The 16,222-nt window shown below is 46.0% G+C and overlaps 1 protein-coding gene across 4 annotated transcripts in view; it reads left to right on the plus strand.

The window, feature by feature from the left end:
- MIA2 (MIA SH3 domain ER export factor 2) overlaps positions 1-16,222 on the plus strand; it is a 298,404-nt gene that overhangs the window by 29,512 nt on the left and 252,670 nt on the right. For 3 of the 4 annotated variants that reach the window (XM_063947624.1, XM_063947626.1, XM_063947625.1), the window contains exons 5-6: positions 7,395-8,102; positions 12,201-12,371. In XM_063947624.1, coding sequence (XP_063803694.1) covers positions 7,395-8,102; positions 12,201-12,371 — 879 coding nt within the window. The remainder of the gene's footprint in view (positions 1-7,394; positions 8,103-12,200; positions 12,372-16,222) is intronic. The other variant, XM_063947627.1, reaches the window with a different exon arrangement.

Here is a 16,222-nt window from a genome sequence, read left to right on the forward strand (position 1 = left end):
CATTCTGGTAAGGACGTCCAGCACTGCAAATAGTCCCATCTTCCCTGTTAAAAAGAGTGGGGGGAGGGGTTACCGATTAGTGCAGGATCTAAGAGGGATCACCAAAATAGTTGAGAGTCAATTCCCCGTAGTACCAAATCCAGCTGTCATCCTTATGCAAATCCCTCCCACTGCCAAATTTTTCACTGTGATTGACCTCTGCTCCGCATTCTTCTCGGTACCTCTGCACCCTGACAGCCAATACTTATTTGCATTTACATACAGAGGAGTTCAATATACATGGACTCGATTACCACAAGGTTTCATAGACAGTCCAAGTATTTTCTCACAAGCTCTGCATGATTGTTTACAGTCTTTCCAACCAGAGAGTGGATCAATATTGATACAGTACGTGGACGATTTACTACTGTGTTCAGATTCACTGGAAGCATCCCTGAGAGATACGAAACAGCTCCTATTTCATCTTTCAGACACAGGACACAAGGTTTCCAAAGACAAGTTACAATTATGCCAGACCCGTGTGAAGTATTTGGGACACTGTCTAACACAAGGACTGAGACACCTTACCGCTGATAGAATTCAAGCAATTCGTGACATGACCCTGCCACAAACCCAGCAACAGATTAGAACGTTTTTAGGAATGTGTGGGTATTGCCGTAACTGGATCCCAGGTTTTTCCATACTGGCCTTACCTTTGCAGGAGATGGTCTCATCAAGCAAACCTGATCGGATTTCGCACACAGACGAATCTGAGATGGCATTTGAGAGACTTAAACAGTGTCTAACGCAGGCACCAGCATTAGGTATGCCAGACTATGGGAAACCCTTTGAGCTGTACGGAACAGAGAGTGCTGGGTGCGCAGCAGGTGTATTAACCCAGAAGCATGGTGATGCCAGCAGGCCGGTAGCCTACTATAGCGCTCAGCTAGATACGGTAGCGCGATCCCTCCCCACATGCTTGCGAAGTGTTGCAGCAATAGCATTGCTAGTTACGAAAAGCGAAGATGTAGTGCTAGGACACAACCTCACAATTCATACACCACATGCAGTGTCAGCCTTACTGAATTCTGCCCAAACCAGACACGTCTCATCAGCGCGGTTTACAAGATGGGAATTGGCATTGATGGCCCCCGTAAACATCACCATAAGGAGATGCAGCGCATTAAATCCTGCAACGTATCTCCCAGGTGTGCCTGGACAGGCACAAAGGGTGGAGGATGAGAGTGATGGCGAAGGAGGATTTAATACAGGGGATGACACGCATGATTGTATGGAATATTTGACCCAAAATTTCACGGCAAGGCCTGACATCAGTGACAACCCACTGGAAGATGTAGATTTTACTTTCTACACTGACGGTAGTTGTCACAGACAGACGGACTCGGGAGACTTGTGTACTGGACACGCAGTCGTAGATGACCAAGGTACCATAGAAGCAGAACCGCTAGGCCCACCTCACTCAGCACAAGTTGCTGAACTGGTTGCCCTAACCAGAGCATGTGAATTGGCTAAGGGCAAGTCAGCCAATATTTACACAGATTCTAGGTACGCATTCGGAGTAGTCCATGATTTCGGAGCCCTATGGCGCCTCAGAAATTTCATGACGGCAGCTGGCACACCCGTAGCGCATGCAGCCCATATCAAAAGACTTCTAACAGCGATACAGGAACCCGACAGAGTGGCTGTTATCAAGTGTAAAGCTCACACATATAGCCAAGACCCGGTATCACTTGGTAACAGCCGAGCAGACGAAGCTGCTAAATCAGCAGCTAGTAACCCCATACAAACAGATAGTACACGACTGATGGTATTTAATACTGTAAACACACAGAAATTGTGTGAAATGCTAAATTTGTGTTCCCCGCAGGAAAAGGCAGTTTGGAGTTCAAAAAGATATGGCCAGGAGTCCACAGGACTCTGGACAGATGGACAGGGTAAACCAGTAGCACCCAGAGCATACCTTCCAAGTCTAGCGGAAGCAGCACATGGGCTGACTCATCTAGGCAAAGAAGGGATGTGTAAGCTAGTAAGAGCTTATTGGTGCGCCCCAGGATTTTCTTCCCACGCGGGTAAAAGAGCGATGACATGTCTCACCTGCTTGAGGAAGAATATCGGAAAGGCAATACCGACAGAGCCATCCCATATCCCTCCGACAGATGGTCCTTTCCAGGTAATACAGATTGATTTCATACAATTGCCATCTTGTAGAAATGTAAAGTATGTTTTGGTCTGTATTGATGTGTTCTCAAATTGGGTTGAAGCATTTCCTGCGGCCACAAATACCGCTGTATTTACTGCAAAGAAAATTGTGCAGGAATTTGTGTGTAGGTACGGTATCCCTAGAATAATTGAAAGTGATAGGGGTACCCATTTCACAGGTGAAGTCTTTCAAACAATGTGTAAGTTGATAGGAATTAATAGTAAGCTGCATACTCCGTACCGCCCCCAGGCGAGCGCGAAGGTGGAAAGAGTAAAAATAAATTGAGCAAGGTAATGACTGAAACAGGACTGTTATGGCCGGAAGCTTTGCCAATTGTATTATACAGCATCAGAACCACCCCCAGGTCCCCTCTTAATCTGTCTCCTTTTGAAATTCTGTTTGGTCGACAACCCCATGTTATGATTAACCCCCAGGATGATTTGAAATGTAACAATGAAGTAACCGTAAAGTACTTGGTTAAGATGAGTAAGCAATTGAGGAATCAGAATGATAATCTAAAGTTGGTGATTCCTGATTTGCCAGACAGTAATTGTCATGACATTGAACCTGGGGATTATGTAATGATACGGAATTTTCTACGCTCAGGTTGCCTTATTGACAGATGGGAAGGACCATATCAAGTCTTATTGACCAGCACAACTGCTTTGAAGGTTGCCGAGAGAGAGACTTGGGTCCATTCGTCTCATTGTAAAAAGGTCACTGACCCAGAGAGGTCCTGTGATAAAGAACAGACGGTAGAGGTTGTATCACTAGAGTGTCTGTTCAGGGAGGATTGAGACGACACCTGAGCGCTGAGAATAACAAGACCGGAAGCTTGTCGAGCCAGATTTCTTTTTCCCATTTGTTATTTTCTCCAGTTCCCACCTCCCTCCTATTTCCTTTCCCCCTTCTTATTTTTCTCCTTTTACTCCTCTAAGATGGACTTGCCCCAAGAGACTGTGATCCGGATTTTCCTGTTGACCATGATGTTGACCAGAGCAGTCTGTTTCAGTGAGAGTACCATGGAGGTCGAGAAAGGATCGGGAATGGGTTCTGATGACCAGGATGCAGGCGTAGACTTCCAAGAACAACATAATCTCCGAGTAAAGGCGAGTATCAGAAAACGATCTGGTAGCATTGACAATAGAAGGAATTGTGAAGGATTGTTAGCTGAAGAGAACTGCATCTGTAGGCATTGTGACAATATAGTTGAGGAAGGGTGCATAAAGAAATGTCAGTCCAGTTTTAATGTCCACATGGACCGGCATCCATTGAGTGACTATCACTCCTTAGTGGGTAAAGTGTTAAATCAGACAGACTGTTGGGTATGCTCTCAAGTACCTCAAGGCCATAGCAAATCAGGACTAGTACCATTCCCTTTAACGGTAGGAGAGGTACTTGAGCTAAGTGGTGGGAGGCCGGTGGACAAGAGGTTTAATATCTCTAGTCCTCCTAGTTTGAAGCTCCACCAATATCATGTGGATAGGTCTTTAGTATGCTTTAACATTTCCAATCCCCGAAAGTCGGGAAATTGGGAAGTGTCATGGAGTAATCAAACCATGACATTCTCACATAGAGCCGACAGATTGCCCATAGACACAGAACTTATACGCCAGATAGCCGACCATAGGAAATTCTTTCGGTATAGGTACACCTTAGGAAGTAGGATCATGCGAGTTGGAGAAGTATCACCAGGATACTGTGCACAGATCGTACAAACTGATACGTGTACTAAACAGATGGGAGAATTAGGGTTAGGAGAGTTCACATGGAAAATTTGTAATATGGTTATGTCACACTCCGTCCCATATGTTCTCCCCGATGATGCATATTTCATATGCGGGAGGAAGGCGTATAAGTGGCTTGCCCCAAACTCAGAGGGATTGTGCTATATTGGAAAAGTACTGCCTGAAGTAATGACTGTAACCCATAACAAAATGAAGGATATTCACCGCAGTGCCCAAGCTCCTTATACTCACACTCATTACGAGCACATCGTTAAACGGCACCTGATAGAGAGAACAGAGCATCCGGCCTCTGACCTGATCCATGAATCCACCGGGATTCAATTCCTACTCGCGTTAGATATCACTCGTACCGCCAGAGGAGTGATAAATTACAAATATATATCTGCGCTTGCAAATTTATTAGACAATATCACCGAAATGTATGACGACACATTCAGGTACACTGGGAAAGAGTTACAAGCCTACAAAACAGAACTGGTTCAGCATAGGATGATTCTCAATTACCTCACAGCTGTGACAGGCGGGTATTGTGTTACCCTGGCAACTCAATATGGAATCAAGTGCTGCACGTACATTACAAACAGCACGGAGGACCCAGCCGAGGTCATTGACCAAAAGATGGATGACATTTTACAATTAAAGTGGGAGTTTCGAAGGAAACACAATCTCACACTCGCTGCTGTGGGTAATGAGCTGACCAGTTGGGTGTCATGGTTGAACCCACGAAATTGGTTCTCGGGCTTAGGAGAATGGGCCCAAGGTATTATCATGGATGTAGGGAAATTTCTTTTGTGTATTCTGGGAGTCGCCATATTGGTTGGCCTGATATTTAGATGCGTTCGGGTTTTAGCGAAGCGTAAAAGTAATACCAGGGTGATGAGTCTAAGGAGCGAGGACACTGTACAAACAACAACTAATTTGATGTATGACCCAACGATAGAGACAATGTTGTGATGAAAATGTGATTCCACGGTCCGTTTCTTTCACCCGTTTCTCCTTTGTTTTCCTCCAAGGTACAAAGACATCCGCTTGGAAGAAGAATTTGACAACCTTATATACAGACCACTGATGGACAATGCCATAGACCCCCAATATCCCTAGTGACTTTAAAATTTTACGATAGCCCAACACTTTAAAGATTGTAAGTCTATGGACATTGAGAAAGCTTTTTGCTCAAGCAATTATAGCAAAAGCATCGGGAGACTACAGTCAACATGTACATCGAGACAAGACACAAGACAAGACCTCAATCAACAAATGTATATTAAACTCACATAGTTTATGACTGCATTTACCATAATTGCTTCTTATCTTAATTTCTACAACCTTCAGGTAATGACACACATAGTCGATAGGGAATATAGGCACAGATATCAGCACTCACGTATCCCCCCATTCATGTATCATCAACTAAAATGTGCTCCCCCATTTTGTTGCAACCAAAAGCCGAAAAGAGCTCGGCAAAGTTTGACAGCCCATCCACAGGCCCGTAATACGGGATAAGAAGGAATTCAAATGTATACTTCGCAATACCTCGAAGCTTGATTTAAAACACGTACGGCACGATGATACATGACCCCTCAAACATGGACTCATACACACATGCTTCTACTATCTCACTAGGTCATACCTTTTTCCCACCTTATTCTCTTCTCCCTTACCCAATCATAGAAATGTATTTACTTATGACATATATTTTTCTCTTTTTGAACTGTTTTAGGAAGTGGCAGTTATTGGTGACTGCCAAAGGGTGGACTGTCAAAGTCAGAAAAATATCATGCTACACGTTGCCATATATTCACCTCATGCGCGTGCCTGCTGCACGTGCACATTCTCTCCCGTGCGTGCGGATACTCGCAGCCGCGTGATGGCGCCTCGGCCATGCGCTCGAGCGCGTGGTATGTGCATTTACGGTAGAGTTTGTGTGCGTCTAGCGGGCGACTCAATCGTTAAATAATAACACCAAATAGTATGTTTTATAGATAATGTTCCCCTTAATAATGACTGTAAGTTTGTTTAATGTAAATGGTCGCTGGACAGAGGAATTCCTCTTTGTATGGTACGAAGGGTCAGACAGGGTTTGAACAGCTGTGTCTGGTACCTAACTAAAGAACATTTTAATAGCAACAATCCGGTGTTGGTTAGGTAAAGATTAATCGCTCCTGCGTATAGTTATGGCCATTAGTAGATTCTGGACATTTCATATATTTGCGATTCATTACCCATGCGGCGGGAATCTTCAGATTCCCTCCCACCTGAGCAGTTTGAAATAGTCACAGCCCACCTGTTCAAACTAACCTATGACCTTTTGTTATGATACGAGGAGACATTCCTGTGTCCAATGAACAATGAGATTATAGGTCCCTTTGTAGTATACTGTACTCAGTGTATATAAGATCAGCCAGCCTGGGCAGCTCTCGCTGCGCAGCGATCATTCCCAGTGTGTGTAAGTAATTCTCTGCAAACCAACTTATTCTCTGTTTGTATTGGCCATTCCCTCTCTCTGTTATAGTATAGGATTGTGACGCTATTGTATATTTCTGTCTAGATATTCTGTTAGAATTATATGTTAGTTTGTAGTGTATGACTTGTAACTGTTTCCCCTTTTCAATATAACTAAAAGCTTGTTAGTAAAGGTGTTGGAACCTTAGCACGGTATCGTGTGTTCATTACATTGCAGTGGGTAATAGGAGCGTCTCGATCGCTCAAACAGCTTTAGTATTAACAAGGTTAAGCAGCGTTATATCGCTACAGTGTTTCAGTACAAGGTTTACAGTATAAGAGTATCCTTTCTGTGTGTTACATTCAAGGTTTACTGATTGTCATCTTGTGAGCGTCTGCGCCGCTCGTGATCTCCTCGTGGTCTCGAGCGTCCGCTACGCTGGTAGCGTAGCATTATGGTAGTCGCCCGCCTATAGCGTGCTCGACACCACGCATTAAGCTGTGAGCGAGCGTGCCGCATGTGCGTCTCGATCACGGCCGAGCGTATGCTACGCTAAGTGCGTACCCTTACGGTACCCCATACGCCAATTGCGTACTGTGTCTCTTACCCATTATTGTGAAGGTTATAAGGTAATCAAATCAGCATTATCAATACCGACTGTGGCATCCCAGTGATCAAAATCCTCACTGACCCCCTAACCCCCTCTATTTGCAGCCTAAACCTAACTCCCCCCCCCCTTCCACAGCCTAACCCTCCCTGGTAGTGCCTAACCCTAACCACCCCTGCCTGCAGCCTAAACCTAGGTCCCCCATCTCCCACAGCCTAACCCTATCCCCCCTCCCAGCAGCCTAACTCTAACCTCCCCGGTCCGCAGCCTAACCCTAACCTCCCTGGGCCGAAGCTTTAATAAGTAAACTCCTTAGCCTGGCCACAGAAGTTTTTAAAACAATCTGCAAATGTTCATACTGTCAGATATTGAAATATTACATATTTTATTCTTCAGATGGAGTCCCAGCTGACATCACCCAACAACAATCAGAGCAGGAAACCACTGACAAATCAGCTTGGCCTTCTTCGGGCATTGCAGGATGGTTTGGCATGGGTAGAGCTGATGAAAGACAAGACACAATGATGGAGGACAACCTTAAAACAGAGGATGGTTTCCTGAATCGAAACACTGCCTTCAATGAACAAGGTGAACCCAAAGAATTGGAGGAGACTCAGACAGAAAAATCTGGTTGGTTTGGTGGCCGAATCAAAAAGTTTCTGCCTTTTAGAGAAAAAAACACAGAGGCCGAGCCTCAGGAAGAGGACAGCGATACTCTGGTGCCACATAAACATATTGCAGTTGAAACAGATGGCGAAAATATTTCCACACACACGCAGGAACCTAACCAGGAAAGTAATAACAGCAATGATAGGGGAGAGTCTCAGTCAAAATGGTTTAACTTCGCTATTAAAGATGTTTTAGGTTTTGGGTCAAAGAACAATTTCAAGAAAGAAGAATTTCACCAAAGTGAGGATGAGAGTGACAATGAAAGAACATCAAAGAATCTGAGTACAGATCAGGGTGAATCTATGGAAATCAATGCTGAGGGTGATAAAGAGGTGTTTGTGGTGGATCAACCGACAGTTGATGAGACAAAAACCCCTGCAATGAATCCTGAAATGCCTACAGAGGATATCGCTGTAACCACTGGACCAGAGAAAGGTGGGTCTGATGATGATAAAAAAGAGAGCACAGAAATTATATTAAGTCAAGCTTACCAGCAAACCGTAAGTAGCATATCTGAAAGGCAAGATATCAAAAGCACTGGGAAATCAGACAGTCTGGACCCTGCTATAGTTGTGAGCCAACAGTTTCAATCTGTAGTGTCAAACATTCCAAAACTAGGAAGAGATGATAGTGTTAAGTTAAGGGGACGAGACCCGGGAGCGCTTGGAGAGACAGAACATGAGATCCAGCTTTCTGTCACCTCTGTAAATGATCATGGGTCAGCGCCTGCTGAATTAGAGCATTGTAGAGAAGATAGTTCTTTAACAAAAAGTTCAGAACAAAACTCAGATCCTTACTCTGAAATAATGTCACAGGGGATTGAAAAAAATGGACCCATCTCTGAAACCACGTCTATGCTGGTAAGAGGTGGTCAATCTGAGACTGAACTCTTAAACCTTAGAGAGATAAAGGGGTCATTGATTTATGCAGAGGACGCAACTGCAGTAAAGGACAGCATCTCACAAGAAGACAACGATCATGAAACAGTATCTAGAACTAAAGGAAAACTGCAAACAGAACTGGATGGAGAGGAAACAGGCTCAGGAGAAGACATTCTTTGCTTAAAAGACAAAAAAAGTTTGCTAGCTGACATCTCTGTCTCTTTTCACCAACGGACAGGTATGTCAAAACGAAGTGTTGCAGAACAATATAAACGTGTAGACCACTTTCAAGATCAAGTGAAATAACAGATGAGGAATCTTAATTTTCGAGCCATGGAGGGGTCAGTAGATAGAAAGCACAACACAGTGCAGAATGGTCAAGGTTGTGTGACTATTGATCTACTAATATAGATATGAATCAGGTGGATTTTTGCTTTTTAATAGTTTGGTCCCTTTGTTCCTATTTCAGTAATGCCTGTTGTAACCTATACATGTCTAAACTATGTGGAACCTATTTAAAAACCATAAAGTATTAAAATAGTTCAAAGAACAAAGTATTTATTAAATGATGCAGAAATGACAATAATAAGGGGGTCTATTCCTGAAGCAGTGAAAAGTGTTGAGAAGTGAGCCAGTGGAGGAGTTGCCCATGGCAACCAATCAGCATTGAAGTAACATTTATAATTTGCATACTGTACAATTGTACGCAGCAGCTGATTGGTTGCCATGGGCAACTTCTCCACAGGCTCACTTCTCCACTCTTTTCACTGCTTCATGAATAGACCCCTTTAAGATGTGTTATCATAGTACAAGAATCTGCATGTTGCATAATGGGGGTAATTCCAAGTTGATCGCAGCAGGATATTTTTTAGCAGTTGGGCCTTATTCAGAGGTGGACGCTAGGTCTGCAAAAATGCAGATTTGGCCGTCTGCAAATGCGCAACGTTCGCAGTGCGCGTGCTAGGGAAGCCACATTGTGATCGCATCCCAAAAGGATGCAATCGCAATTTGATTGACAGGCGGAGGGCGTTTGGGGTGGCGACACGGTGTGGGGGGAACAGATCAGGAAACACAGACGTGTCATGGCCATTTTCGGGGTGACCCAATGATGTCACCTGCGATTGGAAACATGATAGAGGTACTCCTGCATACACAGCCTGCTACTTATGCAGAGGGTTGCCCTCTATTTGGGCTCCTGCGATATGATTGAAGGGTGGCGCCATACATGCTGGGTGACCTTGCCCTGTGCTGGGCAGCCCCCAGCATGCGATTTGATCCTTAGCAGTTTTTGCTAATTTAGCAAACACTGCTAAGAACTCTGAATAACCCTCTATGTCTGCACGCTATCTTTATTCCAGTGCTGCCTAGTGTCAGACTAGGGCATGAAGGCCTCAAGGGTCAGAGTGCAGTGGTAAGGGTGCATGCAGCGGCTGCAGATTGGAACTGCATGGAGATTCATGCAGTCCTGATAGGCCTTCTTGTGCAGTGGCACAGGAGGTGGCTCAAGTCGGTGGGGGTGTCAGAAGAAGCAGTTCCTCTGACACTGAACGCCAAATAAAGTTGGACATTCTGAGCAAACCTATGGTTGTCAGTCTGATGGTGTGGCTGATGTGCGATGTTGCGGATTACAGCAGTAGCCAGTGGACATTTCAGTAGACATTCCATTGGCTGCAATAGCATAATTCACAGTTCAGCTGCGATAAAAATTGCAGTGGCTACTGCTTAGCGTCCACCTCTTAATCATCTCCTATGTCTATGCTCTATCTGATCTGTATGTGTTTGCGCTCTATCCTCATTCCAGTGCTGCCTGTCCTGATCTGTGTTGCGCTCTATCCTCATTCCAGCACTGCCTGTCCTGTTCTGTGTTGCACTCTATCCTCATTCCAGTGCTGCCTGTCCTGATCTGTGTTGCGCTCTATCCTCATTCCAGTGCTGCCTGTCCTGATCTGTGTTGTGCTCTATCCTCATTACAGCACTACCTGCCCTGATCTGTGTTGCGCTCTATCCTCATTACAGCACTGCCTGTCCTGATCTGTGTTGCGTTGTATCCTCATTACAGCACTACCTGTCCTGATCTGTGTTGCGCTCTATCCTCATTACAGCACTGCCTGTCCTGATCTGTGTTGCGCTCTATCCTCATTACAGCACTGCCTGTCCTGATCTGTGTTGCGCTCTATCCTCATTACAGCACTGCCTGTCCTGATCTGTGTTGCGCTCTATCCTCATTACAGCACTACCTGTCCTGATCTGTGTTGCGCTCTATCCTCATTACAGCACTGCCTGTCCTGATCTGTGTTGCGCTCCATCCTCATTACAGCACTGCCTGTCCTGATCTGTGTTCCACTCTATCCTCATTACAGCACTGCCTGTCCTGATCTGTGTTGCGCTCTATCCTCATTACAGCACTGCCTGTCCTGATCTGTGTTGCGCTCTATCCTCATTACAGCACTACCTGTCCTGATCTGTGTTGCGCTCTATCCTCATTACAGCACTGCCTGTCCTGATCTGTGTTGCGCTCCATCCTCATTACAGCACTGCCTGTCCTGATCTGTGTTGCGCTCTATCCTCATTACAGCACTGCCTGTCCTGATCTGTGTTGCGCTCTATCCTCATTACAGCACTGCCTGTCCTGATCTGTGTTGCGCTCTCTCATCATTACAGCACTGCCTTCCTGATCTGTGTTGCGCTCTATCCTCATTACAGCACTACCTGTCCTGATCTGTGTTGCGCTCTATCCTCATTACAGCACTGCCTGTCCTGATCTGTGTTGCGCTCTATCCTCATTACAGCACTACCTGTCCTGATCTGTGTTGCGCTCTATCCTCATTACAGCACTGCCTGTCCTGATCTGTGTTGCGCTCTATTCTCATTACAGCACTACCTGTCCTGATCTGTGTTGCGCTCTATCCTCATTACAGCACTACCTGTCCTGATCTGTGTTGCGCTCTATCCTCATTACAGCACTGCCTGTCCTGATCTGTGTTGCGCTCTATCCTCATTACAGCACTGCCTGTCCTGATCTGTGTTGCGCTCTATCCTCATTACAGCACTGCCTGTCCTGATCTGTGTTGCACTCTATCCTCATTACAGCACTGCCTGTCCTGATCTGTGTTGCGCTCTATCCTCATTACAGCACTACCTGTCCTGATCTGTGTTGCGCTCTATCCTCATTACAGCACTGCCTGTCCTGATCTGTGTTGCGCTCTATCCTCATTACAGCACTGCCTGTCCTGATCTGTGTTGCGCTCTATCCTCATTACAGCACTGCCTGTCCTGATCTGTGTTGCACTCTATCCTCATTACAGCACTGCCTGTCCTGATCTGTGTTTGCACTCTATCCTGAGTCCAGTTCTCACTTTAACCACTTAACTTGCATGGTCAGATTTTATGCAACTGCGTCGTCCCACCCTGTCCCCCCGTTTTTTGACAAAGAGATCCGTTCTGCAGATGTGCATAATATAATGTTTAAATATTTAAAAAAATACTTTTTCAACTTTATTAAATAAAATAAATTTTAAAAATAATGTTAACGCTTTTGAAGGTAAAAATTGTCAGTTAAGTGGTTAATGTTAACTGTATTGAAAGATCATGATAGTTTTTTTTCCTTATTATTTTGGTTCCTACAGGTAATAAAACTCTTTTTATGTTGCAGTGGAAGTGTCCACACAGTGTGAGTCTGAAGAAACAGCTTCCAGTGAACACTGCACATTTGAATCAGCCTCGGATCTGCCCTACAGGGAGCCACACTACCCAGAGGAGAGCTGTACGGCAGGAGTACAACCACCATCTGACATATCTGACATTAGTATACTACCATTCACAGGTGAGCCCAATAAAGGATTTGTGATTTACCTATACTAAAAAAGCAGAAATGCAGCATGTGGCTGATGCTGCTGTGTCTTATACTAATACCACTGTCGATTATACAGACTGAGATGCCGACTCGCAATGTCTTGCAGTGGTGCATTTCCGTCATGAAGCGTCGAAAGATGCACCATCGACACTTCCACCAGCCCTATGACAGGTGCAGCTGCTCCGTCTGAGTATGACCTCCTAGGTCAGCGGTTCAGCAACTCTGGACGCGGCTGCTTATACCGATGCACCTGTGACACACCCATGTCTGCTTGGCCATTCCCATTAACTCCAGACCATACATCCCATTCTGTTCTGCATCTCTGAGCGATAACAATTGTGGCGCATGTGCAGAGCGGCTCAGATATATGTGCAGAACATCGGCCATTTGTGTGTGACCTGGCAGGAATATGCTCACTGTGCTTCTGTGAAACTTCTTGTGACATCAGTAAGCGGCCAGCCTTCTGTACACTGGCTCTGCATGATCACATGACAGTAATGGGCGGGAATCTCTGCCCACACCAGCAGATACATTAAATTATGGGGGTCATTCCGAGTTGATCGTAGCTGTGCTAAATTTAGCACAGCTACGATCTTCTTCCCTGACATGCGGGGGGACGCCCAGCACAGGGCTAGTCCGCCCCGCATGTCGGTCCGGCCCCCCCTCGCAGAAGTGCAAAGGCATCGCACAGTGGCGATGCCTTTGCACTTCAAGAGTAGCTCCCGGCCAGCGCAGCTTTAGCGTGCTGGCCGGGAGCTACTCATCGCTCCCCGGCCCGCAGCGGCTGCGTGTGACGTCACGCAGCCGCTGCGGGACGCCACCGTTTGGTCCAGCCACGCCTACGTTGGCAGGACCAAACCCACAAAACGGCGGCCGAACGCCGCCGTTCCGCCCCCTCCCACCCAGAGATCGCCTCTGCCTGTCAATCAGGCAGAGGCGATCGCATCCCTGCTACGGCCTTCGGCCGTCTGGCATGCGCCGGCGCACTACGGCGGATGCGCAGTAGGGACCCGTTCGCTCTGCTTCGTTAAAACGCAGCGAGCGAATGGGTCAGAATGACCCCCTATGTCCGATGCATTTATAGCACAAGTAGTGACTCAATATAGTACATTTTGACACATTATCTACTAAGTGGCAAATGAAACCAACTCCTATGTTGATTGAAATGGTAAAAGTGTAATATATTACAGGTACTGTAGCAAGGTATAGGGGGACCCAGATGTACTGTGTAAGCCGAGGGAATAACATACGGCTAATGAACTATGGGGAAGATACTCAGGACCATCCGTTATAAACCGAACGGTACACTAGACAGAAATAACAGGGTGAACGGTACATGTAACATTCATGTACTAGGAGATAATTGTTGGGAGAAATAAGATCTGTTTATATACACAGAAAATAAAAAAGAGTATTTATCTTATGCTAACTCGCAGGACATGATTCACTTTGATGACGATGACTATTACAACGCCCTGTGACACCCAATGACGCGATTTCTTCTCGCACCCCAGGAGGGATGCGAGCAGAAATCCGACAAAAGTGCCAGCGAGATGCTGATTTGTGCCCATAGCATGGGGGAAACAGCGTTGTGCCGGGAACTTAAGTTGGAGAATGCCGGATCTCCAGACAAAACACCCTGTTTAGTCCAGGAGAATGGGTATTCGCCGACTTACCACTGCGATGTATTGAATAGCGCTGGGAGATAATTTCCAGTGCTATTCAACTGTCATTGAATTGAATCAAGCCCATAGACAGGGAATGTGCATGTAACAAATAACCAACAAACACTGTTGCAAATAATTTGCAAGACACAGATGAAGTGTTCCCAAATACAATCTCAAGAGGAACAATAAAGCAAGAATCTATAATAAATAGTATGACACTTTGCTTTTACTGGCATTCATAGGCGTGCGCAGAACATTTTATTAGCTGGTGCACTGCTAGAGGGGCGTGTTTAGCACCACCTCCTGGGCGTGTCTAACACCGCCTATTGGCACTCAAAGCAATATAAATCACATAACACAAGGGGCGTGGCCACTGCAAATGGGGTTGTGTAAATATGACACAATACCTGTTTCTCATCACTCTGGGAGTATTCCTTTCAATTCCATATGCACCTTACCTATATGGTGGTTGCTCGCAACAGGGAACCTCTGAAAAAATGTCCTCTCTGGGCAGACGATGTCTTCAGTCGGTAATCACTATTCATAAAGAAAATCACATGGTCTGGAAAATGCCTGTTTATGTAGGAATGTAACCAAGATCATCATCATGTCACAGAGGTTCAACCAGACTCGTGTCACCTCCTGCCCTCTGCGTCTCTCAGCCACACCCTCATCTCCTCCCTGTGTCTCTCAGCCACACCCTCATCTCCCGCCTGCGTCCCTCTGCCACACCATCTCCTCCCCTCCCTGCATCATCTCTCAGCCACACCATTATCCCCTCCCTGTGTCATCTCTTATCCACACCATCATCTTCCTCCTGCGTCTCCCTGCCATGCATCTCTCACAATCCACCTCACTCTGTGTCTCTCTGCCTCTCACCTTTCACTCTGTCTCTCAGCCTGCCCGCCCTTCAATCTGTGTCTTTCAGCCTCACACCCTTCACTCTGTCTCTTAGCCTGTCCACGTTCGTTCTGTGTCTCTCAGCCTCCAAACCTTCACTCCGTGTCTCTCAGCATGCCCCCTTCACTGTATCTTTTAGCCTCCACCTCCCTTCGTTCTGTGTCTAGTGAAACTTACACACAATGCCAACAGTAGTTGTGCCCCTTACATAATGCCCACTGCAGTTGTGCCCCTTACACAATGCCCACGGTAGTTGTGCCCCTTACACAATGCCCACAGAGTACTTGTGCCTCTTTCACAATGCCTATAGTAGCAATGCCCCTTACACAGTGCCCATAGTTGTGCCCCATACACAAAGCCCACACAGTAGTCATGCCCCTTACAATGCCCATAGTTGTGCACCTGGTCCTTATAAATATATACACTGCTCGAAAAAATAAAGGGAACACTAAAATAACACATCCTAGATCTGAATGAATGAAATATTCTTATTAAATACTTTGTTCTTTACATAGTTGAATGTGCTGACAACAAAATCACACAAAAATTATCAATGGAAATCAAATTTATTAACCCATGGAGGTCTGGATTTGGAGTCACCCTCAAAATTAAAGTGGAAAAACACACTACAGGCTGATCCAACTTTGATGTAATGTCCTTAAAACAAGTCAAAATGAGGCTCAGTAGTGTGTGTGGCCTCCACGTGCCTGTATGACCTCCCTACAATGCCTGGGCATGCTCCTGATGAGGTGGCGGATGGTCTCCTGAGGGATCTCCTCCCAGACCTGGACTAAAGCATCCGCCAACTCCTGGACAGTCTGTGGTGCAACGTGGCGTTGGTGGATGGAGCGAGACATGATGTCCCAGATGTGCTCAATTGGATTCAGGTCTGGGGAACGGGCGGGCCAGTCCATAACATCAATGCCTTCGTCTTGGAGGAACTGCTGACACACTCCAGCCACATGAGGTCTAGCATTGTCTTGCAGTAGGAGGAACCCAGGGCCAACCGCACCAGCATATGGTCTCACAAGGGCTCTGAGGATTTCATCTCGGTACCTAATGGCAGTCAGGCTACCTCTGGTGAGCACATGGAGGGCTGTGCGGCACGCCAAAGAAATGCCACCCCACATCATTACTGACCCACTGCCAAACCGGTCATGCTGGAGGATGTTGCAGGCAGCAGAACGTTCTCCTTGGCGTCTCCAGACTCTGTCACGTCTTTCATGTGCTCAGTGAGAACCTGCTTTCATCTGT

This window comes from Pseudophryne corroboree, chromosome 12, assembly GCF_028390025.1.
Source record: "Pseudophryne corroboree isolate aPseCor3 chromosome 12, aPseCor3.hap2, whole genome shotgun sequence".
In the NCBI taxonomy this organism is placed as follows: domain Eukaryota; kingdom Metazoa; phylum Chordata; class Amphibia; order Anura; family Myobatrachidae; genus Pseudophryne; species Pseudophryne corroboree.